Raw genomic sequence first — 26,440 nt, forward strand, 5'->3', positions numbered from 1 at the left:
AAGTAAAAGTAAAATATATGAGAAGTTGCTGATAAATCTCAGTTGTCCGGCGGTCATTGAAGCACAGGGAAGAGGGCGGGAATGAGCGTGTGCTGTGGGAGTCAGGGAGGCAGTCACAGGAAGGCAAAAGGCGGTCGGGAATACGTTGTCCTTGAGGGGTTTCTGACTAGTAATGGAAAATACTGCAACAGTCCAGAAATTCAGAATAGATTAACCACAGTTTATTATTGTTTAAACGTAGGCATAGTTTGCTTGAGTATCAATGAGTTCAGCGGACGACAGTAGAGCAGGACACCGAAATGGAGGGGCTTCGGTAAGTTAACGTTACACGTTACAACCCGTCCACATTTTTTCTGCTTATGGTAAAGCTAACTAAGGCTAAGGCTAGGTTCAGTTTTGATTTGTCTAATGTTAGATATTAACAGCATACTTTATATTATATTTATAAGACATTAGTAACGCACAGTTACTTTTAGTTAATTAATACGCCAGATGATGATGATGATGATGATGAAGAAGAAGAAGAAATAGCAACAATAAACTATATATATTGTGACAGTCCTACAAAGCAACGTGCATGAGCACTGTCAGATCAATCTGGACCACATTAACTCAAGGCTGCAGTTTGAGTTCACTTCAGTATATAACTGTAGACCCAAGTTGGTGTAACGTCTTGTAGAAATTAGTGTCTTATAATATTTAGTTCAAACGTCTTTCAATAGGTCACAAAACATTTACACTCTCCACTAATGTGTTCTAGCTTATCTACTTGTATTTGATTCTTACTAATAATGTTTATTTTTTGTTCTAATTACACATTGTTTACTAGATGATGACGCTGTTTACATTTCATGACGTGCTGTTTACCAAGGAATAACGGGATGTAGGCTGCCTGTTATTGGATTAAATGTGTCTCCATAATGCAGCACCTCAGACAGTAGAGCGTCTTCAGCCAGGCTGCAGGTCCAGGCCACGTGAAGGATAAAGTAGACTTAACGCTTGTCAGTCTGAAGTAATTGTCACATGTTGCTTGTGCCACTGAGTGGCTCTCTGTTTTTGATCATTTATTGTTGCTGTACTGTTGAGTCAGAGAGCCTGTATTGTTGTCTTATTGTGTAATCTACTGGATTCTTGCCGCGGGTTCAGACTCGATAAAGACATCACAGGTTTTAGCTTGGCCGTCAGCTGTCTGTTAAAAAAATTATAATGAACATATCACATAGAGATCATTCTTGTTCTTTTTTGCTTTGTTTAATTATTTTGCCTTATTGCATTTATAAAGCTGAATATTGTCATTTTTATGTGGTACGTGTTCATGCCCCAACGTGTCTTGTTGTTTTTTTACATTTGCTTTTATAGGTGAAAGGATTCATTCAGAAAGTCCGTTTTAGTCACCCGCCCTTAAATGATTCACTGGAGGAGGAAATCCAGACCTTCCTCATTGATGAAGACCAGCTCCACACTTTTGATGACCTCACCAAGGTCAACCCTGTGACCCCCACAACAGGTAAACATTAACACTCCTTTGGCATTGATTCAATTTAACAAATTATTTTCCCAAATCTGCTTCTTCTTCTCCTGCTGTTTATGAACTTACACTGACACACTGTACTTTCCAGCTCACCTTGTCACCTTGGACTCTGCAAAATGTGCTGTGTATTACACATAAATAATCTGATGCAGGCATGATATCTGACACCAAAATGTTGTTGTACATTAATAATACTAGTTTCACGTAGACCCAAGGGTAAAATCAATGGCAGGATTCACTTTTTAATGAGCCAGAACATAGCTGATAAAATATTTTATTATTATATTATTATTTATACCTACAGTAAAACACCTTTTTAATATTGTAGGAAGATTACTACTAGTTGTTGTGCTCATTTCTGACTCTATTGTTTATGTCTTTCCCTGGCAGTATTGAAATGCCTGAAGGCCAGGTACAGTATGAGGGTGTTTTACACCCACGCTGGCTGCACCCTGGTAGCTCTTAACCCCTTCCAGCCAATCCCTGACCTTTATTCTCTGGATGTGATGAATGAGTATCATTGCGCCCCTCAGCCACAGGTATATAGAACATTGCTGCAATATCTCTCAGTAATAGTAGTGTACCATACATTTCTCTGTAGGTTCTTTTATTTTTTGCTGTGTAAGTGGAAGTAGTGACAGTATTAAAACAGTATACTCTGTGTACTTTGTTCAACAATGGGCAGCATGTTAATAAACATGTGTATCTTTGTTGACAGGAGTTCAAGCCTCATATCTTCATTGTGGCAGAAGAAGCTTACAGAAATGTCCAAGGTCAGCTGGAGCCTGTTAACCAGTCTTTAGTTGTCAGTGGTGAGAGTGGTGCAGGAAAGGTAAATCAGCACACGTTGGTAATATCTGCTCATTTAGCCGTGGTGGTCTACAATTTAATTCCTTTACAGACATGGACATCGCGTTGTCTGATGAAATACTACGCCACTGTGGCGGCTTCTTCCTCTGTGATGAAGAGTCAGGACACAGTGGAGAGAATAGAGAGGAGGGTGCTAGACTCCAACCCAATAATGGAAGCCTTCGGTGAGACAACTGACCTCTGGTGACTTGTTAATGTAGTTTCCAAAGCAGACAGTCATTAAGCACCAGTGTACCTTCAATGTAGGAAACGCCTGTACGTTACGGAACAACAACAGCAGCCGCTTTGGAAAGTACATCCAACTTCAGCTGGACAGGTATCTGCTGTTCACTGAGATACAGTAATATCAGCCACATGGCTAAGCTAACTTTCCCCAAGTCAGCAGTGGGATATGTGTAATAATGGTCCGTGTTTTTACATGAAGGTGTCAGCTGTTAGTGGGGGCATCTGTGCAAACATATTTGTTGGAGAAGACCAGAGTGGCCTGTCAACCAGCTAATGAGAGGAACTTCCACATTTTTTACCAGGTGACTAGACCTCATAAAATCCTACAGTATTACAATTTATCTTTAATAAACATAACGAGCTGAATGAGATTGTGTTGCGTTTTAGATGATGAAAGGGGCCACAGATGAGCAGAGGAAAGAATGGAAGATGCCGCATGGTCAACATTATGCTTGGCTGCCAAATACTGAAAAAATTATTGAAGGTTGGTCAGTTTAGTAAATCCTAATTTATGAATTTAATGAATCTTACAGATTTCTACATAACACATAAATAACTATTTGTACATAAATCACTAATGATTTAATGTTTTACAGAGGATTGTTTTTACGAGACACTTGACGCAATGGTTAATCTGGGCATTAACACAGAAAGACAGAGAGAAATATTCAGGGTAAGATGCTGCTTGTCAGCGTTTGGTGTAAGGTTCACTGTTGTTTTTCTATATGTGAAGCCTTTGGGTTCTCTATTGTCATTGCAGATATTAGCAGGTATTCTGCAGCTTGGGAATGTGGATTTTTCCACTTCAACAGATGAGTCCAAACCCTGTAATCTCAAAGAACAGTCTGAAGGTATTGAATATATTTTTTAAAGATATTTGTTAAATACATACAATGTTAGGATTTTCTTAACAGTGAAATCGTGTGACATGCTTTTCTTTATGCATTTAGACTTTTTGCAGAGAGCTGCTGAGCTGCTGTGTGTTCCCTCTGAGGAGCTTCAGACTTGCTTATGTGTGAGGACTTTGAAAGCTGGGAAGCAGAATGTGCTGAAGCCCTGTAGCCAGACAGAGTGCAGCATGAGGAGAGACTGTCTGGCCAAAGTCATCTACGCACAGTAGGATCCAGACTGAATCCTCAAAGCACTACAGTTTGTCTGTGAGATTAGGTTATGTGTGTCCCTTTATGAAAACAAGTGTGTAAGACAGTGTGTTTTCCAACAGATTATTTGAATGGCTGGTTACGTTCATCAACAACAGCATGTGTGCGGATAGTTCCACGTGGTACAACTTCATAGGTATAGTCAATACTTTTATGAATGCATATCTTCAGTTTGTTGACCTACGTGCGTGCAGTGAGCTCCTTTCTTTAATCTCTAGGAGTCCTAGATGTATATGGCTTTGAGTGTTTCCAGATCAATAACCTGGAGCAGCTTTGCATCAACTATGCCAATGAAAAACTGCAACAGCACTTTGTTGCCCATTATCTCAGGGCTCAGCAGGTACAGTCTGCATTCAATCACTGAGCTAGAACTTGTTTTACAATTTGTGTAGTGTGAGAAATTTGTGATATTTGTATGTTTATGTCTGCCCCCCAGGATGAATATGTGTCAGAAGGGCTACAGTGGTCATTTGTTAAATACCAAGACAATCAGAGCTGTCTGGATCTTATCGAGGGAAGCCCTGTCAGTGTGTTTTCTCTGCTTAATGAGGTATGCTGCCCATTTTCATAATAATATATAGGTAGATAGAATATATTACTATATATGTATTAAACCAGAACAATGTCTTAAGAAAAAAAAGCCAGCCCATCGCAGGGCAACACAGAGACAAACAACCCTACACACACACACACACACACACACACACACACACCCCTACGGGCAATTTAGAGAGACCAATGAACCTAATGCATGGCTTTGGACCGTGGGACCCGGAGAACCGAGAAGCGAAAAGGGCCCAGGCCCTTCTCGCTGTGAGGCGACAGTGCTATTTTGGAAACTAGTCAGCTGTACAAACATAGATATTAATCATAGATTAATATTAAAATTTCTGCTTTCTAAATCTGAAAGCATCAAATACACAACAGAATACAAAGCTCACCATCTCTTGAGTTCAACTACAATAGGGATGAATTGATCTTACTGTTTTCAGTTGATTATTCTTATATAAACTATTGCAGGTAATTATTTTACAAACCTGCAACTCCTTTTATATAGGAGAGTCGTCTTAATCGAGCATCCGACGCAAAGACATTCAGGGTTCGTTTGGAGAAGGAGCTTAGTGGTAACACTAACATCAGCTGGGATAAGTTCAGGCAGGTGCCACACTTCACTGTGGCCCATTACGCTGGCAAGGTTGTCTACCAGATCGAGGGGATGGTGGAGAAAAATAAGGTAAGAAAAGGCCACTAGTTCATGGTTATAGCATCCACACATTTCTTCTTCTCCTCACTACTTACTAATTTTTAACTGAACCATGTTTTATAGGACCCAGTGCCTCCAGAGCTCATCAACCTGCTGCAGAAATCAAATAACCCCCTGCTTCACCAGCTTTTTAATGACAAGACAACCCAGAACCCTGCTGCAAAGGGGCTCAGCAAAATCACTGTGGTCTCTAAATTTAAGGTGGGGAAGACTAAAGATTTGATATTAGCTTGTGGAGGACTGAGGATTTATTTATATTTCTGATTATTGTGTTTACTATGTGTAATTGTAGAACTCGCTGGAGAGTCTGATGAGGATCCTTCACAGCACAACTCCTCACTACACTCGCTGCATCAAACCCAACCCAGACTGCAAACCGCTGACCTTCACAAAGGAGGAGGTAAATATTGCACTGCATGGATGCAAGATCACCCACAATGTGCTGCTGTATTTTCACTATATAATTATTTTATGTTATATTAGGTCATTGTACAGTTGGAGGCCTGTGGGATTGTGGAGACCATACACATTAGTGCTGCTGGCTTTCCAATAAGGTGAAACCGTTTTTTATTTGTTTAAATGCTGTCTGATATAGTTTTTGACTTGGTTTGATTTACATTACGTTTTCCATTTTGCAGAATTCCTTTCAAGAGCTTCATGCAACGTTATGGGCTTATTACAAAATATTCAAGGTTCAAATCTGAGGGTGTTTGTGTAGGTAAGTGCGTTTTATTACTGGATTCTTTCATGGTGACTTCTGGCATGTTTACTGTGGACAAACAGTGATTTTTATTTCCTCTCTTCAGGTCTGGTGGTTTATTCTCCCTTTCTCTCACTAGCCCTCTTTGTAAATGTGACCCTCAGTTTACTCTCCTTGGGACTTTTCAATTTAGTGTATGCAAAGGACTTTCTAACACAATTTACATCTCTTTATGAAATGTGAAGGTAATTGAATATAGCTCTGGATGTCAGTTTGTGCTTTGCTTGTGTAACGTTTGCCTTCACTCAGTTGAACTGCATTAATGTTCACTCATACTGAACACTACCTTTTCTTGTTCTCCTCATATCTACTTGGTTGCGATCAGATTTAAAAGATATATGGGTATATCTTGTGCTGTCCTAACCTAACCTAACCACTAACCACTTTTTTCCTGACTCACTACAACTGTGTGTTAAAACGCAATCTCTTGACTGTTTCGGTCCTGCTCATCAGTTTTTGAATTATGTATTTACTGTTGTGTTCTGTTTAATTGATTATTGATTGATGATTAATTGATTGATTGGTTACCTCTCTATTTTAGATTTGGAGGCTGACAGCAACATTCTTCGTCAGGAAGTGGAGAAGCTACTTCAGGCTTTGGACTCATCAAACTGCCTTGAAAGTCAAAAACACAACTCATTTGTGCATTGTGGAAGGACTAAAGTTTTTCTCACTCAGTCAATGGTTGGTTATGTACAAACCTAGACTTATATAACTAACTATAAATAACTAAATTATACAAAAATGCATTGGAAATAGTTTTGGTCTGGGCTTTAATCCTTAGTCTGCGTTGTAATGTTGTCTGTAGGTTAGAGCTCTGTTTTTTTGGAGGGGGGTACTGACCTTTCCGACTGTCTTTTAACAGCTAGATATGCTGGAGGATCACAGGAAGAAGATTCTGTCACAGTGTGCCTTCTCTATTCAGTGCTGCTGGCTGCGTTACCAGCGCCGCAGACGCCACGCCCGTCGACAGTCTGCTACTCTGATCCAAGCAGGTAAAGTTTTAATACCCTGGCCTCCAGTTCTTCAAGTACAAAGCACCATGGCCTCGTTCCCAGTTTGTAGGTTTGTTGGATTTAACCAATTTGGCTGACAGGAACCAGGAACAGAGTCTCTGTGCACTTTGTTGGCTGAAAAAATATTCCTTCATAAGCAAGAGAGACTGACATATAGTTAGTTACCTGTTAATGATACATGTTGTTCTTAATGAGAACATCAACATCTATGTTTTCCTTGCACCGATTAAACAATCAGGAGTCAAAGGGTTACTTTCTTTGAGTCAGATGTTCAAAGTTGAATGTGTTTTTGGCCTGCAGCTGTGCGGGCCTGGCTGGTCAGGAAGCAGGTCCAAAGATGGAACAGAGCGGCTGCTGTTATCCAGAACACCTGGAGGAAGTGGAAGGTGAGATTTAGAAAGAAAAGTTTCCATTTGCTTCTTCATTCTTCAGGGCTCTGCTATTCTCCAACGACCACATATTGAATCAAACATCAAGAAATGTAATTAAATTAAGTAGAGGAGAAATAAACAGAAATAGAACTGACTGTCTGCTTCTCATGGCAGGCTCTGTTGAAATCCGTGGCTGAGGCAGAACTTGATGATGCTAAGGACTTTGTGCAGGAGGACTTGCCAGCACTGAACCCCGTTATCAGAGAACGGGGCTCGGTGCAACTCTCCAACATCCCAGAGCCAGTAACAGTGAGAGGTTGGCCTATGGGTCTGGCTCTGGCCTCAGCCCCCTCAATCACCATGTCTCTGACTGCCACGGGTTTTCAGAAGATGATGTCTGTAATGGCATCACTCAACCTGCCATCCAGGAGAGGGGAGTACAAGGTGACCACCAACCAATACACACAGGAGCTTGCCTCCATTCGGGCTCAACCCAAGGTGAGGGCACACAGACATACTTTTAAATTTGTTAGTGTTTGTCCACTAGGTTCTTTTTTATATTGTTCTAATAACATTATTTTCCACTCAGAGATCTATAAAGCTGCACTGTCAGCGATCCCCTCTTCTCTACGCTGACAGGCAACCGGACCTGAAGTGTGATGTGACAGGATTCAATGAGATCCTGCTGGAGAAAACATTGTGAGAGTAACTGTAATTGAACACCAAGGGCAGATTCCAGTGACAGATGGGGGATAATACAGCAGTAAAATGTGTGTCTTCCATACTGACACAGAGTTAAACAAGCTCAGTATGTGATGTAGTCACTTCACATTTTTTGTTTCTACCAGATTATTTTAGTTTTTTATTCTAATAGGAGGTCAATCAGGTGAGCTAAGCATTTGAGCTTATTAGCAAAAATAATATTTATGATCTTTAACATAAGTAAAAGCTCAGAAATTCAAAAGTTGGCAGTCCAGAAACATCCTCATCCCCACATACAGATAAATATATTCTATAATAGATGCAGTTATTAATGTCATTGCAGGATCTCTCTTATTAAGGATGCATTTTTATCCCAAAGTGGTGCCTGTTGACAAGTGCCTTGCTATAAATTAACACTGTTATTATGTGTTTATATAAGATGGTAATTTAAAAGTGTTTTTAATGACATATTTTGGGAGGTTCATCTGGACAGATGCAGAATAGCAAATGCCTGTTTCCTGCATTTGTGTGTGGTTAATGCAGGGAGAATGGTAATAAAGCAAGTATTGCACACGTAAAGCACATATTGCACATTTACCCCCCACAAACTACAATACACAATACTGTAACAGGACGACAAGAAATAACACAAGCAAACCGCTGCTCCGTGTCTCTGTGATCTTCACCATTATAAAGATTTTATTAGAAGTAGTTAAAAGTACTGTATAAACCAATGTTTTGTAAACTGTGGTGTTTGTATGGGAAAACAATGTATTTCTTATAGTCAGCTCTAACACTAAAGATATCTTTGACTAAAAATTAAATAATACTTTACTTCACACTGATCCAACACACAGGTTTAACTCTTGATTGTTAGTCCATTTTCAGGTAAACATTAAGGTATGTGGGCAATATTGTTATTATGCTTTTGTCTGTTGAATAATTTTTAGTTTGCTGCCGATTCTACGAGGGCCACCCACATTATCTTAATGTTTATAATGGAAACTTTTTGCTAAAATAAATGTCAGTGTTATAATATCCTTGCTACCAGCACTGTGTCTGCATGATAAACAATTTCACATTTACTTTCATTCTTAATGTTAACTCATAAATAGATTGAAATGTTTCAGTGTTTATTGAAACAATGGGAAAAAAAATTACATCAAAAGAGAAAGTTACATCTGTTTAAAACAGTTTGTATCAAGTGTGACACTTTATGCTGTATGAGACTGCACAACAAAAGTATAAGTAAATCTAAATCTAAAAGAAGTTATAAATCTTTAGACTCATTTTCTACAATTTTTAAACACTGGTCTGAGAACTCAACAAACAGAGGCTCCTGCATGGCAGCCTTCATGGCCTCGTCTTTGCTATCTGCGGTGTCAATAGAGAGTAATAACTGTCTTAGATGGGGGTTGCAAAGAAGATCTCTCAGCTCTTTTGACTGACCTATAAAGAAAAACGACACATCCATTACTAACACGAAGGGACATTTAACACATGGGGCGACTGTAAATAATTTTAAGTGTTAAGATCAGACAAAGGTCATATCAGGTAATACCCAACAGCTGGAGCCTTTGCAGAGGTACTTTGTCAATGATGTCATCTTCATGCAAAAGATCATCAACAGTCCAAAGAGCTGCAAAAATGGACAAGAAAGTAGGATTTTTACATGGAGCTTTAGAGAAGAGTGAAGCTTAAACTGTTGGTAGCTTGTATACTTCATTTATATTTATACTCATTCATTTCAGTCTCTTACCCACTCACTGGCTCAGTGCAATGACACTGAACAGTTAAACAGTGTGGTATTGTTTCTCTTTCTGTATAAATTATCTGCAGTTCTTGGAGCTTTAAAAATGTAAATCTGACACATTTGATTTTGTGTGAGAACAATGAAGGATGTGTAATTAAATTTTCACACTTTTCATTACACTTTATCAGTAAAACAGTTCAATTCAGTTATACGTCTTTTGTCTTTTTTGGACTATTAATTCTGTCTATGTTGCCTGCTCCCACACAGTTCTCTTGATTAATTATGCTCTTGCGCTATACCGTTACATGTAGTATCATTCACTTCAGGTACATTGGGTTTAGGCTGGTCAGTAGGAAGGCAAGTATCTGTGGACAGAATTAAATGCCAAAAGGTTATTGATGAAAGTCTAAAACTAATTTTGAGCAACTCATAGCTACGAGAAAAGAAAACATAGGGAATCTGCTGATCTACCTTTGTGTCTTTTGTAACAGCCAAGTGAACAACTGCAGGAGAAAAATCAGATTCATTTACTGGTGTGTGCAGAAAGGCGCACAAACTTAATATCAAAGTAAAAGAATAGGTACTTTTCCAGGATACTCATCTTAAAGTTCTTTAATCCATATCAAGTACTAAGTTCATGTTTGTCTACTGCTGGAGAAAGTACAAGTACTCCACTATGAAATTACACTGTTGACAAAAGTCAAATTCCCACTTTTTCGCAATTGAATTAATCTATGACAAACAAAGAATCACAGTAGAAACAAAGCATAAGATGGAAATACTCCAGTACAAGTAGCTCAAACTTGTACCTACTTACAATAGAAGCACTCACGGTAGTTTCTTTACATGTCTGCACGTTTAAAAAACGTCATTCAATCATATGTAAGTATCATATCTAAAGTCTGGAATGCATCTATGAACAGCACGCTATACATTAAATTTGTGTGTTATGCGTGTGTCTTTACGCAATGAATCTGGTTTAACCAGTTTTCCGTGAACACAACTCTCAAGCCTTTTTGACCCATTTGAGTTGCCGTCACATGTGGTAACGAAAGTTTTTATATGTAACGCTGTATTTAACTAGATTTTAATACATTAGTAAGTCTGTAAACATATACATGGCGACTTCTATTTAAATGGTCGTTTACACATTTACGTTGCTGAGTTCCTACAACCAATGTCATTCTTTAAATGCAATAATTTAGCTTTAGCCTCTGATGGATAAAAGTTATTGTAAATATTTTTTTATAATTTACTAGAGCAGAACCAATCGTCATTTAATAAACTGCTATATTCTTTTTCGGTTTTTATCTAGCAGATTTTACTCGTTTGCTAGCACAAAACCTAAGTCTCAGATTCCTGTTACAAAGACTCGGCAGAAGTTACTTACTATCTTATTTTGCAGGCTGGACATCTGTATTTTGGCGTCTCTTGACTACACACACTACATATGTGCATCGTGATATTTGTTTAAAAATCCGAAATAAACAGACTAGTCTTTGCTCAATAACACGCCGTACGTGAACAGGGAGTGATGATTCCGGTTCTTCTTCTTTGTAGTGTTTATTTTCAGTTGGCGAACAACATAATGGTGCATTACCGCCACCCACTGGACTGGAATGTATGGAGCAGGACTCAATATCTTCCCTATAGTACAGGAGTTCAGAAACAAACACTGGTTACATATACTGTACTCTTCCCCAGGCTCTTGCTATCTCATGCCTTACTTACATCTTATCAGTTATCTTATCAGTGTTTTGCATTAGTTTTCTTCTCTGTCACATTTTTAGCACGACATCCTCCATCATCTTTTCTATGCCAAAAAAATTGCAATTGCTTCTGATGCAATTCTGGTTCAGAATTACATCACAGGCAATTGATTCAATTATAAACTGGATTGATATTCCAGTTTAACTATTATACTGTGCTTGTAATTAAACTATTTCTAGGAGGGCACTGTGAGCATTTCTGCCCTGCCCTTGTGTCTGGGTGTGCACGCCACTCCCAAGACAAAAAGTGTACAGTGAATAGCTCTCATTCCTTTGGTGTCTGGCAGACAGGAGGAAGAAAAAAAGGAAGGAGGAAGAGTGCAGGAGAGTTTAGTGCAGTTAAGGACACATTTGGCTTTTCAGGCTATTAAAATACCAAGACTGAATACCAATACAGTACTAAATAGACTGGGGTTTGTTTCCATGTACTTGTGAGCAACATAATAAAGTACTCAAGTTGGTTAATTTAGCATAATTTTTATTGAATTAAAATACAATACAATACAATATCCTCTGCATCAACAAAAAGGGCTAGATCTATTCATTTATATATATTTATCAAGCACACCACTGACCTATATAGCTGAACACAAACTATTTTTGCACAGCTGTAACTTGATAACAGCAGGTCTTTGTACAGGGTTCAGAATGGAATGGAGAGCTGTCTCGTGACTCATTACTGGGCATGGTCGAGGGGTCACAGCATCCACTCACTGGAGCAGGAAAGGCAGAGACACTTGGCCGTGGTCAACATCATAAACGTCTGGATCTGTGTGGAGATCAGAACGAAATTGCTGTTATAAACGTCATGTTATGACTAAAGCTTGTTTTCACTTTACTTTCACTTTACTCATCTGATCATAAAGAAGGCCTAAAATAGTTAGATGTCGATTGCTCTTTACCAAAGACCAACCAGTGCTGTCACTATGATCACAAAAGCAGGCATTGCTCAATCTGCATTCATGGGAGTTGACTATCTGACTAGTCTGCAGGAGCCGCTTGTTTAAACATGGACGCAGCAGGCAGTGTTTTTCTTTTACGGGGCTGTATAACTGAATAAATAATGAGGCTTCAACAAAGACTGGACACTGTGGAAAAGCACCCTGGTACCTGAAAACATCGAAGAAGGACATCAAGACGACGAGCTTTTGGTTCTCCTGCGTTTCATCTGGCTGTTGTGATATTTCTCTGCTATCTTCCGCTCGTGTCCTGCAGGGCAATGGCGGTTGGTGTTCAGCTCGATTTCCCTCTTGGATCGTCCTTTGCCACAGGCGTGACAAGAGTATTCGTCCAGATTATAATAATCGTACTGATCGTAGTATGCTTCCTCAAAAGAAACAAATCGTTCCATGTCTGTCGCCATTTGGGAACGGAACGCTGCAGCAGTTTTCACCAGACGATCCTTGGAGCGAGTAAACAGATGATGTCACCCTGTGTTTATATATTTGCAGTCACGTGACCACGGCTGAGCCACTCGGGTTGAGGAAATCAAAAATATTGACATATACAGATTCTATATGCTTTTCATTTGTAAAATAAAACCCCATTCATAATTTTCAAACTACGTTCACTCTTGTTTGTTTTTGTCCATTAATGATCGTGGTCTTTGAACAGAAAGGGGTTTCACGTGCGTTTTGTGCCAATAACTACATGCACCCTGCACCCTGACATATTAAACTAAATGTTTGTCAAACACATGTTGCACAATAAAAGTTGAGATAATAACAATGTCGCTGCGGTTCAATTGTTTTACGATTAAGTGAATAATATCACTGACTTTAGCATCTGAAATATTTGGATAAAAACATAGAGGCAGTGCATAGAAGGTCGACGTTAACTTATATGCGGATGCGCGTGCACGGCGGCCCGCCCCCGACGGTGTGGCGCGTCCTGACGCTTTTCCACGTCGCTGTTCCGTCTCACAGGCGAACTCGCTGCGTCTGTATGCGTGTCTCCAGCTAGGCCAGAGAGTGATGGCGGCGCCCGTCCTGAGAGTGTCCACCCCTCGGTGGGAGAGAATAGCCCGGCTCACCGTCTGCCTGCTGGGCATCCTGCTGTCGCTATACGCGTTTCACGTCGAGAGGGAAAAGGCTCGGGATCCGAGTTACACGGCGATGTGCGACGTCAGTAGCTCCGTCAGCTGTTCAAAAGTGTTCAGCTCAAGGTAATTTGAATTCGGCGTAGAGCGCCCACAGTGGCGCTCAATGAAGCCGTGCGCTATTGTGGCCATCTGGGAAGGGCTGCGCGGTTCAAACTGTCAAACGCGCCCTGCTAACATTTGCCTGCCGCCCGTTACCGCCGCCGCCAGAACGTGCTCCGCCACGCTGCGAGCTGCCTGCTGGTTGATTTACGCTCAAACCGCCCGTTGCGGGCTGCTGTCTTCCCATTCAATGAGCACATCATTAGCTCACTAGTTAGCTCGGCGAAGCTAGCTGCGCTAGCCGCTAGCTAACCCGGTCCGTCTGTTATCGTTACTACCGGATAGCGACAGACAGAGCAGTCAGCCGTTCACCTACACGGTCGGTTTATGAGTGGCCCGTGTTAACAGCCCGTGTGTGAGATCTGTAGTTGCGTGTGACTAAAACACATGTGTGACACCAACTTGAGCTGTAAAGTTGGTCGCTCAGATTAACGTGGCGGCTGTGTGGATTATGTTGCTGCAATCCATTCATTCAAGAGCCCCAACTGTGATTTCTAGACACCGTCTGCGCTTGGTATGTATTCTATCAGATGAAGCGTTTTCAGCCATTCTAGCTGCTAGCCCTGGCCCAACGTAGCTGCCCTGCTGCTCTGCTAGGCTCACTTGGCAGCTATCGTTCAGTCCAAAGGGTTGCCCCCTCTTTCCTCAGTCAGACTCTGTGTCCACACACTGTAGCGGCTCCAGAGGTCAAAGGTCACAGTCTATGCAACCCCAAAGTTATCACATCATCTCCAACTGTCACCACTTAGATTAACATCCCAGTAAACAAATACAGGTACTGCTGGAGAGTTACGTCTATTCTATAGGACACAGCGAGCACTGGTTTAAAAAAACCTGTTGTTTCAAGTAGCACTTGTTTATGTTGAGATACTGGTTTCTGTATGCATTATGCAGATAAGAGCCACAGGTATGGACCTTATCTGCATAATGTATACATCACTGGATGAACCTCATCTCTTCAGTCACGCTGTGTGAGTCTTTGCAGGCCTTGCACAGATAGTGTTACTGCTAATCTAGTTCCTTTACATATTTGTTACACAAGTGAGTGAATTCTTTGAGTATTAGTGCCAGTTATCATTAGTCTTGTCTATGTTGAGTGTAGCTTGGCCTTAACATATCTTTATAAAGAATGAATGTGTGAAGGTTAGAGATAAATATTGTTGCATTTATTTTCAACAGTCTCGATTTCCAGCATTTAGATTCTTACTGTTCTAAAGTGCTAGCCAATACTTGTGACAATACTTTGTTTGTTTAATTACAAAGTTTGTGCATGGCTGCCTACAATCCTTATCTGTTTAGAGATAAATAAAGCCTTGAGTCACTAGAATGCTGGCAGTAAATTATTTTAAGAAAAAAATGCAAGGACAGGAAGAATAATTAACCTCATTAGGTTAAACTGGTCATTAATTTGTATTTTTATAAAACTGGTTACATCTTGAATCCTTCAATCTCTTACTACTATTGACCACAAATGTTTTGAAGAATGTAATTTATAGGTTGAACTTTGACCTCGTGTTTTAGGATTTGCTCAACAGATGAACTGATAAGTAGAATTTGGTGTGTGAAGAGTATTGCCTATAATCCCAGTGTTACAGAGAGATCAGAAGTGTTTTTTAAAAATGTCCATGACTCTTAACTGGAGTCGATTGATTTTAATGTCATATGACAGAAGTATCGAAGTGAATGTGATCGTTTCTACTGTTTTGAGCATGTCATGACTTGTTCTTTCTGCAGTTGACTGAATGCACACAAAGTGTTTGGAATCTCTGGCTCAAACTGCAGAAGCACAGGAAGGCAGAACTGTTCTGCTGAGACTCAAATTGCGTGTTGTATTTTGCCATGGAACCCAAAACCTCTAAAAAACACTCTTGGTCGTCTGCTGATGGAAAGATGCGTTTGGTTGTGCAGCACTTGCTTTCAGTTAAGTTAAGCTGAGTTCAGGCAAAAAAGAAAAGTGAAAAAAAACAAAATGCATGTAGACGTGACTTTAAACTAGGATGCACAGATTTGCTGTTTAGTCAGAATATGCAGAACTAAACAACAACTTGTAAATAATAACTGAACCTGAACCTTCTTTCCATCACCTGGTCCACCTCCGGGTTAGTGCTCGACTGTGGTCCGGCCTTTCTGCTTTACAGCAGCTTTCTCCCGTGTTGTTGGGTCCAGTTTGTAACTCTGCAAATGTTTTATTTCACGGTTCAGATGGGGTCGAGGATTTGGACTCTTGGGCTCAATTTTTGGAAATGACAGTGCACTGAACCAACCCAACAGTGTCTATGGGATTATCTTTTATGTCTTCCAGCTCCTGCTAGGTAAGATGTCCTTTTATTAGCGCTGCAAATTAACTGCTGACTCTGATGCTCCTTTGCCCTCGTTCGTCATCAGTATATCTGACTAAATGTGAGTCACATGACACCGACATCACACTAAAAGGAAATGTATCAGTCTAAAGTTAGATAGGGCTTATGTACCATCTGACACTCATCTGATTGAACTGCAAGCAATGTTAATTCTTATTAGTTGGTTTTATCGATTCCAGTCTATTTCTAGAAGTTTCTGTAGTTTAAGTTTGAATCCTAATAATGCTTTGTTACTTAATAATAATAATAATACAAATATTGGTCTGTATATGCGACCTGTAAACATGATATTTTGTAACTCTTGTCTATGTTTACTGTCACATTGTTTTTCCATTAGTCCAGGGATGGCGGTGCCAGTCATGCTGGTTTGACACATTTGCCTGCCCTGTGGCCTCCTCCTGCCACCTGGCTCAGAACAAGAAAACCCTTGAGCCACAAGATTTACCACTCGTTTGACTAACACAATAGCAGCTCAGTTAAACCAAACTCCTACAGCGAGTCAGCGTTTCCGTCTCAAAAGCAGGACATCACCATTTCAGGACGATATTATTCTCACATCCTTGGACCGTCCAATATTTATAAGTTGGTACGACTTGTTAGACCAGTACCTTCATTTAAATATTATGTAGTACAATGTCAAACTAGTCAAACGCTTCAGGTATTTTTTTTTATGAGAAAAAAAGTCTCTCAAACACAAGCACTGAATTAAATATGGTAACAGGTCTGTCTGTGTTGAGCAGTGATTGTAAAAACCTGATCAAATCAATAAACACAAACACTTAAAACCAGGACTCCACTTCGTGATAACCAACTAGCACAGCCAGGCTATTCAGTGTTTATCTAAATGTTATCACGAGGATGATGGTCATAGAGAAACGTGTCCGTCTGATGCTGAAAGCTCTAAAATAAACCCCACTGATCAGGATTCCTGTGTGACGAGATTGTGTTGTTTTTATTTGTCCATTTGTCTGAACCTTGGTCCTTTTTCACACAGGAATGACTGTCAGTGCAATGGCTGCCCTCATCCTCATGACAACGTCCATCTTTTCAGTGGTGGGTTCACTGTACCTGGGCTACATCCTGTATTTTGTCCTAAAGGACCTCTGCGTCATCTGCATCACCACGTATGCGCTGAACTTCATTCTCTTTGTTCTCAACTACAAGCGACTGGTTTACTTGAACGAAGCCTGGAAGCAGCAGCTCCAGGCCAAGCAGGACTAAAGCTGTGGAAGCACGGCAAGAAAAATACAACCACAAAAGATAGGTGACCTCTGAACAGTTGACTTGCCACCAGGAGACCTTGCTTCCAAACAATGTTTATTCTGCTGTGTGTTCAAAAAAAATGAAGAAATTTAACTTAAATGTTGGGCCTGACATCTCAGTGTTGATTGCGTACCGGAAGGATTTGTATGCGACAGACGATTCTTTTGATTTCTTTTCTTTTGATTAACATCGTACTCACTGGAGACAGGGGCTCGATGCCTGTGTGAACACGTGATCTCAAGTAAGCAGAAGGTCGCAGTACTAAACGATGGATAGGTCTCTTTTGAACGAGAGGATCGCAGGATGTGAATGAGGTTCACCGAACACTGCTAGAAAGCTCCTGTTACTGCACAGCAGATCTGCACTAAAGGCCGGAACCCAATACCTGCTCCAAAAATTAGAAAACCCATTAGGCAATCGTAGAGTTTGCAGGTTGAAGGTTCCAAGCCAGGTTGGGGGCAGGACTAAATTTTATTGATTTTTTTTTTATTTTTTATTTTTTTTCATGTTTACACTTTGTAGTCAGTTTCTTTTTGAAGAGGACCACTAAAAAAAAACACAGGGCAGTGTGAGGTATTGTGCGTAGATCAGCCAGATTGTTCGTTTTTGCAAATGTGTAAATAGCTGCTAAGCAATATTCCAGGCTAGACCGTGACGATGTAGTGACGACCACGAACCTTTAAGGAAACGCGAACGCGGGAGTGAATCTGGAGCAAGAAGTGATCGGCCTTCGTTCCAGGCGGCGATCGTTTCACCTGAGGCCACCAAACCTTTTTGGAGAGAACTAATGTTCTTTTGACCATGTTTGCATAAACCCTAATCCTTTTTAAGAGAATAAATCACTAATAGTTGTGTGAAGCATTCCTGACTACCACACAAGTGGGATCCATAAAGACTTATGTGCCTAAAGGAGTGTTAAGGTGGATTTACCTTTTTTCTGTTTCTTTGTTCTACATTTTCTGTGTAGGAGAGGTTGATGTCATGTTAACACCAGTTTTGTGTTTTATTGTCACAGGTCCAATGCTTTATTTTTTTATCACCACTCTTTTGTAAATGAAGATACCAGTTAAGTGTTTTCTCCCTCCCCAATAGTCTCCAATGGTAGCAAAGGCTGCTACACTGTGATTGTCTGCTCGGCGATAGAATGACCTGGTGGCAGAAGCGTCTCTTAATATTCACCCGGCGTTTGTTCACATTTTGGCGCGTGTACATTTTAATAGAACTGGCGACAGAGATGAGGAGGCGTAATGTTGAATAGCAACGAACCAGTATGTTAAGCCATATGTGGAGTTTAGGGGAAGCGCTCCAGGTTGACTGTGTGTTTTTGTTTTTTGTTTTTTTTTTTGATTGCACTTGGTTTCATGCAGAGGTAGATCACAGCAGGGGGGAAGCAGGCACGGCTCGTAGTGGCTTTGGCAAACGTTCACTGTTTGGTCAGTTCTGTGGCAGAGCAGGAGCAGCGTCTCCCGTTTCATTCCAGATCCACTGACGGTTCACCGTCTCCTGACTTTAAGACATGTAGGCCACATGTAATCATGTGACTCGTCTGTGGTGTCAATCCAGCTTGTCTTTAATAGTTTCCATGTCCCCTCAGATTTTAATAGAATACAAGTTCTCTTCTGTCAAAGACAATTGTCGTAACCTATTTGTCTTCGTCATCACTGTTAACATTTTTTAAAACCTAGTGACTTTTCAGACAACATGGTTCCGGTTAACAGTACCTTTCGGTGACCACAGCTAACTGCAGACTGCAGAGTGACCTAATCCAGACTTGACTTTCACTTGCATTAAAAATGTAGGAGCTCACCACTGCTCTAGCACTGTACTCCAATAACGGTTCGGTCCTCACAAGGGCCATCTTAAAACACCCAAACAGATGCAACACAACCTCACACGTTTGGGTTTTGTCTTATTTAATTGATGCATTCACACAAAACGCCCCTTAGTTCACTTGGCTGCAGAGATGTGGGTTTTGGTGCTAATTTAGCCCCAGACAGAGAGAAGACGCAGGTGGCAGAGCCTTCAAGCAACAAGTGATGCTGTTTGATTCCTTTATAACAAATCTGAAATCAAAAATCCAGTTTTTATCTTTAACACCAGGAACCAATGCCTGCCTGGAAAGAAACACTACTGTTTCCATGTGAAAATAATTTGCAGTCATGTTAAGTTTACAAGGGGCAACATGAAAAAAAATCAGATTATCTCGTGTTCATTAAATATTATCACCTTGTTGGGCTTGTTTCTATCTAAATTCACAATGGGATGGTTGGCACAGTGTTGTTTTCTGACTAAGACAGTTCCTGTGGCCTGAGCTTGCTTTGTTTTAATTCAGAAACGTCACCGTGACATAAAGGCAACAACTGAGTCTGAGCATAGATTTAACCACCGTACTAGAAGTAGCCTGCAATGACATTCACAAACCCCAGTCACATGCAAGCCTACTACACTAGTCATGTAAAGTTCTCTAAAGAAGTGGGTAAGCAATGTGGAAGTTACATCTGGTCGGTGATTTATTATTCAAGCGACAGTGCTTTCTCATGACTTTATGTTTAGGCCCTAAGGTATAACTGCCATGTTAGTTGCATCACCAATGCCAACAAAAGTGCCTTCTGTCTGATCACTAGGCCTTGAGCCAAAGACGAGCAACAGTAATAGCCTTGCAAACTGACGAATGCTAACTGTACCAGGCACTTGTGCTTGCCTTCTTTTAGGATGTAATCTGATAAATTGGCAACTCCCAAATATTAAACACTGTTTAATATTCAGTGTCTGTGCAGACAAAATGCCCTGTCAATCAACGGACGTTCCTGTTTACCTTCCTGAACTCCACCATATACAGTAAATATGTTTCTTTAGTCTAGCTAGGACATGTTTGTTAGTTGCGAACACACTGTTTAAACATGATTGTAATATTCTTTTCCCCGTCATTAATTATGCCCTTTAGCTGTATAGACTGTTAAAACTCTGGGTTATTTTAGGAATCAAAAACATAAAGTTGAGGGGTTGGAGGGCTAAGAATCCATGTCGGCATAAAATGTTTATTAAAAATTGTTTGTGGAGGAAAACTTAACTGGGTTTGCTTCTGTATTGCCAAATATGTTTTAAAATGCTGTATTTTCTTACATGGAAAAGTGTTACACGAATCGTTGGAGGGTGAAAAATAAGTGATCTGTTTATATCCATCTTTACCCTAGGGGAAAACTGTGGAAAAGGTTGACATGAGAACATTTTTAATTGTGTTATTGTCATGTGGAAATGATCTACCATTAAAACATTCCCTCTGAAACTACCTGTCAATTTATTTGCAAACTTACTATTAGACAAATATTCCTAATATTAGAATGCTTCTAGATGGAAAAGTTCAGATGATTGATTGAAAAAGGACTATGTTAAATCCCTTACTCATCCCAGAGGTGCAGCACAGTGTTAATGGTAACTATAAGATTCATAAAAACAAAAAAGGGACTAAAAATAAAGTTTTATTGCTTTTGCATATGCATACAATATTTCAGTCCTTAATATGTCAAACACAATGTAAATAAAAGGGGTCCCTGCTCCTGGATGCTTCACTAAAGCCAAGCTGAAATATTCATTGTTTGTCCAGCTGGAACACAAAGGTCAGCCGCACGATGAGCACACACGCAGAGTCACCCATAGTAAAAAGTCTGATTACAGTCACGCCATCGTCAACAACCAAACATGTAACTTAACCCTGTAGGTGTGTGTTTGTAGTGTAGTCTCCTCAAACCGGTCATGAAGACCAAAGTATATCTAACATCTCGAGTAACATTGAAGACATCTGTCAATCATTTACAACCTACAGAACACATTCATCCTATTGCATTCATTTATATAGATGTTTGTTATATAGTAAAATGAACAGAACATCTTTAAAAAGCAGATTTTAAAGGCTTATATCTTTAGAAATATAACTTTTAAATGTTTTTAAAAGGTTTCCTTATACAGGAGTCTGTGTGGAAACTCTACTCAGGAATGTGATTAATGTGGCGGCTGATAACAGGAAAGGTCAGCTCTGATCCCTGATGAAGCACTGAGGGGTTTTACATACAGTATCTTCCATTTTTATAAGCAACAGTAAGGCACCACCTCAAATGTCTTGTAACAACTTAAAAAATTACCCCCATCAAACATTCATTGTCATTCTTAAGAAGCATCAAGTGTTGTTCATACGGCCCATGATTGATCCACAGGTTGGTTCATGAAGAATAACTCAGCTAACTGGTCTTTAATGTGCACATATCAAGAGAACAGACACGGGTACTTGGTCCACGGAGGCAGTGTTCCCGTCTCGTTGGCCAGCTTCCAGTAGCGGTCCTTCAGGATGAACGCCGCCGCTTTGGGCTGCCTCTGCCTGGTGAATATTCCCTTCTTGTTCCCTACCACACGCAGGACCCCTGGAAGCACAACACAGAGCAGCCTGTTAACCACGTTATAGTGTAGAGAGTAGATGTAGAAAGTATGTACGAACCAGCCGACATGTGACCTCCTGAGCATCTGATGATTAAAGCTTGTGTATTTAAAACATGACATCATATGAAGGAAGATACTTCAGGTTGGTGTGGTCTGTTGCTTTACCTTGTGCGGTCATAAAGTCAGCGAAGTTCCAGATGAGTTCACCAATAACGTAGTGCTTCCTCTTCTGGTCGAACGCTCTGTGGTAGTTCAGCAGCACCTCCTTCTGGTACTCCTCCGTGAACATTGCAGGTGGATCCTGGGAGTGAAAAGAAATTCAGTTAACCTCCACATATTTTGAACAAAACATTAAGAAGCAGAATCAAAGTTGTGTTAACAGGTTATTTGAAAAACACTTAATATGAAATGACATAAAACAGATGTGCTCAAACATCAGGGAAGTGATTGTGTGTGTTTAATGCTCACGATGTGAAGCCCTGCCACCGCATCCGCTCCATACTCGCTCTGGATGATGGGTTTATGGTACTTCCCATACCAGTTCTCAAACTGAGTGTTGAGCTGAATGTCGATGACCTCCAAGTGCCCTGGGTCATGGTACCAGGACATGTAGCTGTTCACACAGATTACGTCCACGAAGGGAGCCTGGGGACAAGAGGCATGCAGAGTTTGAGTTGTTTTTTTATGAAGGTTCAATGTGTATCTCTGATTTCTTTTGTTAATTAGCCTAATGATGGCCTTCATCGCTTACACCCACTGCACCAGAATGTGAAAAACCCCTAGATGTAAGTCACCAAAAGCTACAGAATATCAACAGATGAACTGAAAGACACCTCGTTTTTCACCAGGCACTGTTTTGGTTTATTCACTTAATAAATCCTAATTAGTTAGGGTCTTAATATTTTTAACAACAACAATACAAATTAACTAACGGGGGTTGTTAGAAAGCGTTACCAGTGCAATCAAATAAAAAAACAACAACATTGTATTAATATTAAAATCTTTAATCCTACTTGATTCTCTAAAAACAGGAAAATCTTTTAAAAGAAGGGACCTTTAAAAAAAAAAAAAAGTATATTGAAATAATCACAAATACTGTAACTAATACTCAATGAGCTGTGCATGCTTTCACAAACTCACCCCTCTGTCCCGCTCATAGTTACTCGCTGTGACATAAGTGACAGGCCGGGTTGGGTCCAGAGCCTTCGTATGTTTAATCACAGTTCTGTAAGAAAAACAAAGACTCCTTAACTGCAGGGGAGTTAATCTGGGATTCAGATACATCACAGTCATAAGACGACTGTGATGAACAGCTGACACACAATCCTGCTTTAGGTAGGTTAAATATATGATATTAGCGAGCTCCAGCTGTTGGTGTTCTGTAAAGCATTCCACACCAGAGCAGCACGACCATTATCTATAACTTCAATACCTAATAGGAGAATAAACAAAACCTAAATATAATAAAAAAGTAAATCTACCATGAAATTTTACAGTAGCTCTATTCAGGAAAGAGAAAAAGCCATGGCTCACTTGAAATAGTGTTCAGCGGGGCCCATCTCTGAGGCCGGCTCGTTAGCCACAGACCACATGACCACAGAGGCGTGGTTCTTGTCCCGACGTACAAGCTCGTCCATGACATCCAGGTGATGTTTGAGGGAGGCGTTTCCATAACTACGACTAGTCCAGCAAGGCACAGGAGAGACGATATGTGATGAGTTGACAGACTCGGCTCCACCCACCACACACACCACAGGCACTGAGATAAACACCTGCTTTTCTTGGTTTTCCTGCTGGTGGTATACCGACTGGGCTTATAACTGTAAGTGACTTGCTTTTGTTCTCTCGTGATCATGAATAAATGAAAGAATGTCCTAACTTAAAAATCCAGTTCATCTTCTTACTTTACTTCAACCCTGCAGTGACACCTACATGTCTTTGATGCCAACCCCTGGACTCTCATCTATCACCACGATGCCATGGCGGTCACACATCTGCAGGATCTCCTCAGCGTAGGGGTAGTGGCTGGTGCGGAACGAGTTGGCCCCCAACCACTTCATTAGGTTAAAGTCCTTAACAATCAGGGGCCAGTCGAAGCCTTTACCTCGAATCTGCCACGACACAAGCAAGGATTAGATGAGTTAGGTCTTTTGTTTGCATCCACATATCTAACACTGTGATTCTGCTTCCCTCTAGTGGTACTCACGTCAGCGTCCTCGTGCTTATTGACACCGTGGAAATAGAAGGGCTTGTTGTTGATCAGGAACTGGGTTTTGGTAACGTTCACAGTGCGAATGCCGACTGGTAGAGTATACACGTCTTCATATGTTGATCTGCCATCGGATGCCAGTAAACGAACCTGCATGTTAAGCGGAACACATTTCAAACAAGAAGCATTCGATCATTTTCACACACGCTCAAAAAAAAAAAAAAAATCAGACTTGATGTTGCTGTTAAAAGCACAAAAAAGATTTCATGCAACTCCTCCACCTAAAAGTGCGTAGAGTCATCAAACATATAAATGTATCAGACATCAACGCTGGACATTTCAGGGAACTAGACTTATGTTGAGTAATGCACAAGTGACACAGCATCGAATTCAGCGTCTAATCTAGAACATGTTGTTGCTCGCCATTAAAAGGAACCATGTCATTGTGGTTAGTGAAACTCTTATCAAGCAGCAACATTTTAAGGTCTGTCATCATAGACACATAAATAGAGAAACATCGATCCTGTTCAGCGTTCAGACAGACTCATCTAGCGCCTGTCCTACTCCAACTGTACTACAGCTGATTTGTAGTTAGGAGAAGGAAAAGAAGCGGAAATTAACTGACACCTCAATGAAAAAGTCACTATGCCATTTGTGTTGTCTCACCTCCAGAGAGTAGAGATAACCTGGATTCACATGCATCAGGTATGGCCACCACAGTTTGACGTCTGGAACTTTGAGCAGTCCAGATGACTCGTTGGACGAGGCCACACAGTGTCCATCCCTGTCGATCAGAGTCACCTTCAGGGCGACCTCAGCGGCACCTTGGACTAATACGTTATATTTGACCCGGCCTACAATACAAGAGAAACAGCAACTGTAAATAGACTGAAAAACAAACCTAAAGACAGTCATGTCACGGTAGTTCATTACCAGTGTTATCCATAAAGTCAGTCACCACAGTGATGTCATCTATGTAGGCCTTCGGCGTAGTGTACAGCAGAACAGGACGATGTATCCCAGCGTAATTGAAGAAATCAAAGTTGATATTTTGGACAAAATATCCATCTGGATACCTGTTGATATCACAAAAGTGACATTCTATGACATTAAAGCAGTAACCACAGCAAAGCCTGGAACCTGGAATTCTACACTTTAAGAATGTAAAGGAGCTTACTTGGTGCGGTCGGTCATGTACTGGATGGTTCCCGGAGGTAAAGTCGACAGCGTCAGAGTGTTGTTGACTGCGATTGTGATCCTGCAAGGCAGACTGGGGTCCTTGCGGATGATGCTGCCTATCTCGACCTCAAAGGGAAGATGTCCACCTTCATGTTCTGTGGCTTTCACCCCGTTCACCCACTGCAAAGGTAAACACTGTGCTTATGAAGAAGCCACCGTTGCAGCCGTTGCGTATTAAGCGACCGTGTCTTTAATTTGATTCCGCTGCATTTCAGCTGATTCAGGGCAACGTGTGTGACTCACCACCACAGAGTAATAGTGGGCACTTCCCACTCGGAGCACCAGCCTCGTGCCCTCGTCGCTGACCCACCGGGCGGGCACCACCACTTCTCGCTCATACCACACCCAGCCGATGAAGTCCCTCAGCGCCGGGTCCTGGGTGAGGTCGTTGTAGCTGGCAGGAACCGGCATGTCGATCACTGGACCGGTCTGTGGAAAGCAAAAGTCCAGTCAAAAGTCTTGATTTTTGCCTCAGAGAAAGCTTTGATTTGAAAATAAATACTGTCTATGTTCTGTTTACACAAGAACAAGTCAAAGTCCAAACCTTGAAATAGCTTTAATTAAGGCCTTAAAAACAACAGGGCTAGAGACAATTCCATTTGCATAGCTATTCATTTACATCTACATATTCATAGAGTAAACTGAGCAAAAAGTGATGCTACTTCAGTGTGATCCACTGTGACATGAATAACCAGCGTCCGCAGACCTGACTTCACTTCTCTCCACATTATAAGTGCATCTCTGAGCTACTCACCAGCGCCAGGCGACTCTTGTACCACTGCCTCTCGAAGCCCTGCTTCCTGTTCGAGGAATAATCAGCCCTGAAGTCCCAGCGGCCGCTCAGGTCCTTCACCTCCCTGGAGGAGGACTCGTGGGGGAAGAGCATGCCCGCTTTGAGCAGCCATGCCGCGTCAAACACCGCAAACACGCACAGCACGCGGAGCATCCCGCGGCTTCCAGGACGGGACATCCTGCGCTACGTTTAGTGTCAACTCGGAACTTTATTCCGCGCTTCGGCTTCCCTATTCAAGCGCATGACCTGGTCACGTGACCGCAGGCCCCACGCGCACTGGCTCCTCCTATGTCAACGCACTGAGGTAACGTACGGGTTGCGAGTGGGCGGGGTTTGGGCGGGATTATCGCTTCCGGACCCGCCCACAGATTGTGTACGTTTCAGGACCGTTAAGGGCTTTCGCAGGCATATAGGTGTAAAACTATTTATATCATAAATCTCAAAAACAGTTGAATGGCATATTAATTCTACCCTTTTTGGTCGTATATATTGTTGAATTGAGAAATGTAACTGCCTTTACCAAA

At 41.1% G+C, this 26,440-nt stretch overlaps 4 protein-coding genes across 5 annotated transcripts; 2 read left to right on the forward strand and 2 right to left on the reverse strand.

The window, feature by feature from the left end:
- Positions 1 to 72: 72 nt before the first annotated feature.
- LOC114869073 (unconventional myosin-XIX) lies at positions 73 to 8,751 on the forward strand. Of its 2 annotated transcripts, XM_029172909.3 has the most exons (24): positions 76 to 313; positions 1,360 to 1,507; positions 1,922 to 2,070; positions 2,250 to 2,363; positions 2,433 to 2,565; positions 2,648 to 2,717; positions 2,826 to 2,928; positions 3,014 to 3,110; positions 3,223 to 3,299; positions 3,387 to 3,477; positions 3,577 to 3,742; positions 3,849 to 3,922; positions 4,005 to 4,126; positions 4,223 to 4,336; positions 4,844 to 5,020; positions 5,114 to 5,251; positions 5,343 to 5,450; positions 5,534 to 5,604; positions 5,689 to 5,768; positions 6,352 to 6,494; positions 6,676 to 6,805; positions 7,127 to 7,212; positions 7,372 to 7,695; positions 7,787 to 8,751. In XM_029172909.3, the coding sequence occupies exons 1-24, from the start codon at positions 263 to 265 to the stop codon at positions 7,898 to 7,900; spliced, it is 2,880 nt and encodes a 959-aa protein (XP_029028742.1). In that variant the 5' UTR covers positions 76 to 262; the 3' UTR covers positions 7,901 to 8,751. The 2 variants fall into 2 exon arrangements, with proteins under 2 accessions (XP_029028743.1, XP_029028742.1); XM_029172910.3 differs by lacking the exons at positions 6,676 to 6,805; positions 7,127 to 7,212; positions 7,372 to 7,695; positions 7,787 to 8,751 and adding an exon at positions 5,857 to 5,995 and having other exon boundaries at positions 73 to 313; positions 6,352 to 6,484.
- Positions 8,752 to 9,011: 260 nt separating this feature from the next.
- Positions 9,012 to 11,403, reverse strand: znhit3 (zinc finger, HIT-type containing 3). Its single transcript, XM_029172914.3, has 5 exons — positions 11,043 to 11,403; positions 10,124 to 10,155; positions 9,952 to 10,017; positions 9,461 to 9,538; positions 9,012 to 9,348 (listed from the first exon to the last, which is right to left on the reverse strand). The coding sequence occupies exons 1-5, from the start codon at positions 11,108 to 11,110 to the stop codon at positions 9,170 to 9,172; spliced, it is 423 nt and encodes a 140-aa protein (XP_029028747.1). The 5' UTR covers positions 11,111 to 11,403; the 3' UTR covers positions 9,012 to 9,169.
- Positions 11,404 to 13,201: 1,798 nt separating this feature from the next.
- vkorc1l1 (vitamin K epoxide reductase complex, subunit 1-like 1) lies at positions 13,202 to 20,530 on the forward strand. The gene is made up of 3 exons (XM_029172913.3): positions 13,202 to 13,585; positions 15,824 to 15,933; positions 16,976 to 20,530. Exons 1-3 carry the CDS (start codon positions 13,395 to 13,397, stop codon positions 17,200 to 17,202), a joined length of 528 nt encoding a protein of 175 aa, XP_029028746.1. The 5' UTR covers positions 13,202 to 13,394; the 3' UTR covers positions 17,203 to 20,530.
- Positions 20,531 to 20,710: 180 nt separating this feature from the next.
- On the reverse strand, positions 20,711 to 26,191 carry gusb (glucuronidase, beta). The gene is made up of 12 exons (XM_029172912.3): positions 25,878 to 26,191; positions 25,367 to 25,552; positions 25,062 to 25,243; positions 24,818 to 24,960; positions 24,551 to 24,738; positions 23,882 to 24,034; positions 23,608 to 23,786; positions 23,209 to 23,355; positions 22,816 to 22,900; positions 22,144 to 22,320; positions 21,841 to 21,976; positions 20,711 to 21,659 (listed from the first exon to the last, which is right to left on the reverse strand). Exons 1-12 carry the CDS (start codon positions 26,091 to 26,093, stop codon positions 21,505 to 21,507), a joined length of 1,947 nt encoding a protein of 648 aa, XP_029028745.1. The 5' UTR covers positions 26,094 to 26,191; the 3' UTR covers positions 20,711 to 21,504.
- Positions 26,192 to 26,440: the final 249 nt, after the last annotated feature.

This window comes from Betta splendens, chromosome 14, assembly GCF_900634795.4.
Source record: "Betta splendens chromosome 14, fBetSpl5.4, whole genome shotgun sequence".
Lineage (NCBI taxonomy): Eukaryota > Metazoa > Chordata > Actinopteri > Anabantiformes > Osphronemidae > Betta > Betta splendens.

What these genes read in the sequence shown, in the direction of transcription:
- znhit3 (XM_029172914.3), bottom strand. Translation starts at nt 11,110, where the DNA reads ATGCACATATGTAGTGTGTGTAGTCAAGAGACGCCAAAATACAGATGT. An exon ending in GAATGATACTACATGTAACG is followed by an intron (nt 9,539 to 9,951) that starts GTATAGCGCAAG and finishes CCATTTTTGCAG; the next exon opens with CTCTTTGGACTGTTGATGAT. An exon ending in GCAAAGGCTCCAGCTGTTGG is followed by an intron (nt 9,349 to 9,460) that starts GTATTACCTGAT and finishes TTTTCTTTATAG; the next exon opens with GTCAGTCAAAAGAGCTGAGA.
- vkorc1l1 (XM_029172913.3), top strand. Translation starts at nt 13,395, where the DNA reads ATGGCGGCGCCCGTCCTGAGAGTGTCCACCCCTCGGTGGGAGAGAATA. An exon ending in TCAAAAGTGTTCAGCTCAAG is followed by an intron (nt 13,586 to 15,823) that starts GTAATTTGAATT and finishes TTCACGGTTCAG; the next exon opens with ATGGGGTCGAGGATTTGGAC. An exon ending in TGTCTTCCAGCTCCTGCTAG is followed by an intron (nt 15,934 to 16,975) that starts GTAAGATGTCCT and finishes TTTTTCACACAG; the next exon opens with GAATGACTGTCAGTGCAATG.
- gusb (XM_029172912.3), bottom strand. Translation starts at nt 26,093, where the DNA reads ATGTCCCGTCCTGGAAGCCGCGGGATGCTCCGCGTGCTGTGCGTGTTT. An exon ending in TACATGACCGACCGCACCAA is followed by an intron (nt 24,961 to 25,061) that starts GTAAGCTCCTTT and finishes TGATATCAACAG; the next exon opens with GTATCCAGATGGATATTTTG. An exon ending in ACTATGAGCGGGACAGAGGG is followed by an intron (nt 22,321 to 22,815) that starts GTGAGTTTGTGA and finishes TCTTGTCCCCAG; the next exon opens with GCTCCCTTCGTGGACGTAAT.
- LOC114869073 (XM_029172909.3), top strand. Translation starts at nt 263, where the DNA reads ATGAGTTCAGCGGACGACAGTAGAGCAGGACACCGAAATGGAGGGGCT. An exon ending in TCTCAAAGAACAGTCTGAAG is followed by an intron (nt 3,478 to 3,576) that starts GTATTGAATATA and finishes TTATGCATTTAG; the next exon opens with ACTTTTTGCAGAGAGCTGCT. An exon ending in ACACCTGGAGGAAGTGGAAG is followed by an intron (nt 7,213 to 7,371) that starts GTGAGATTTAGA and finishes TTCTCATGGCAG; the next exon opens with GCTCTGTTGAAATCCGTGGC.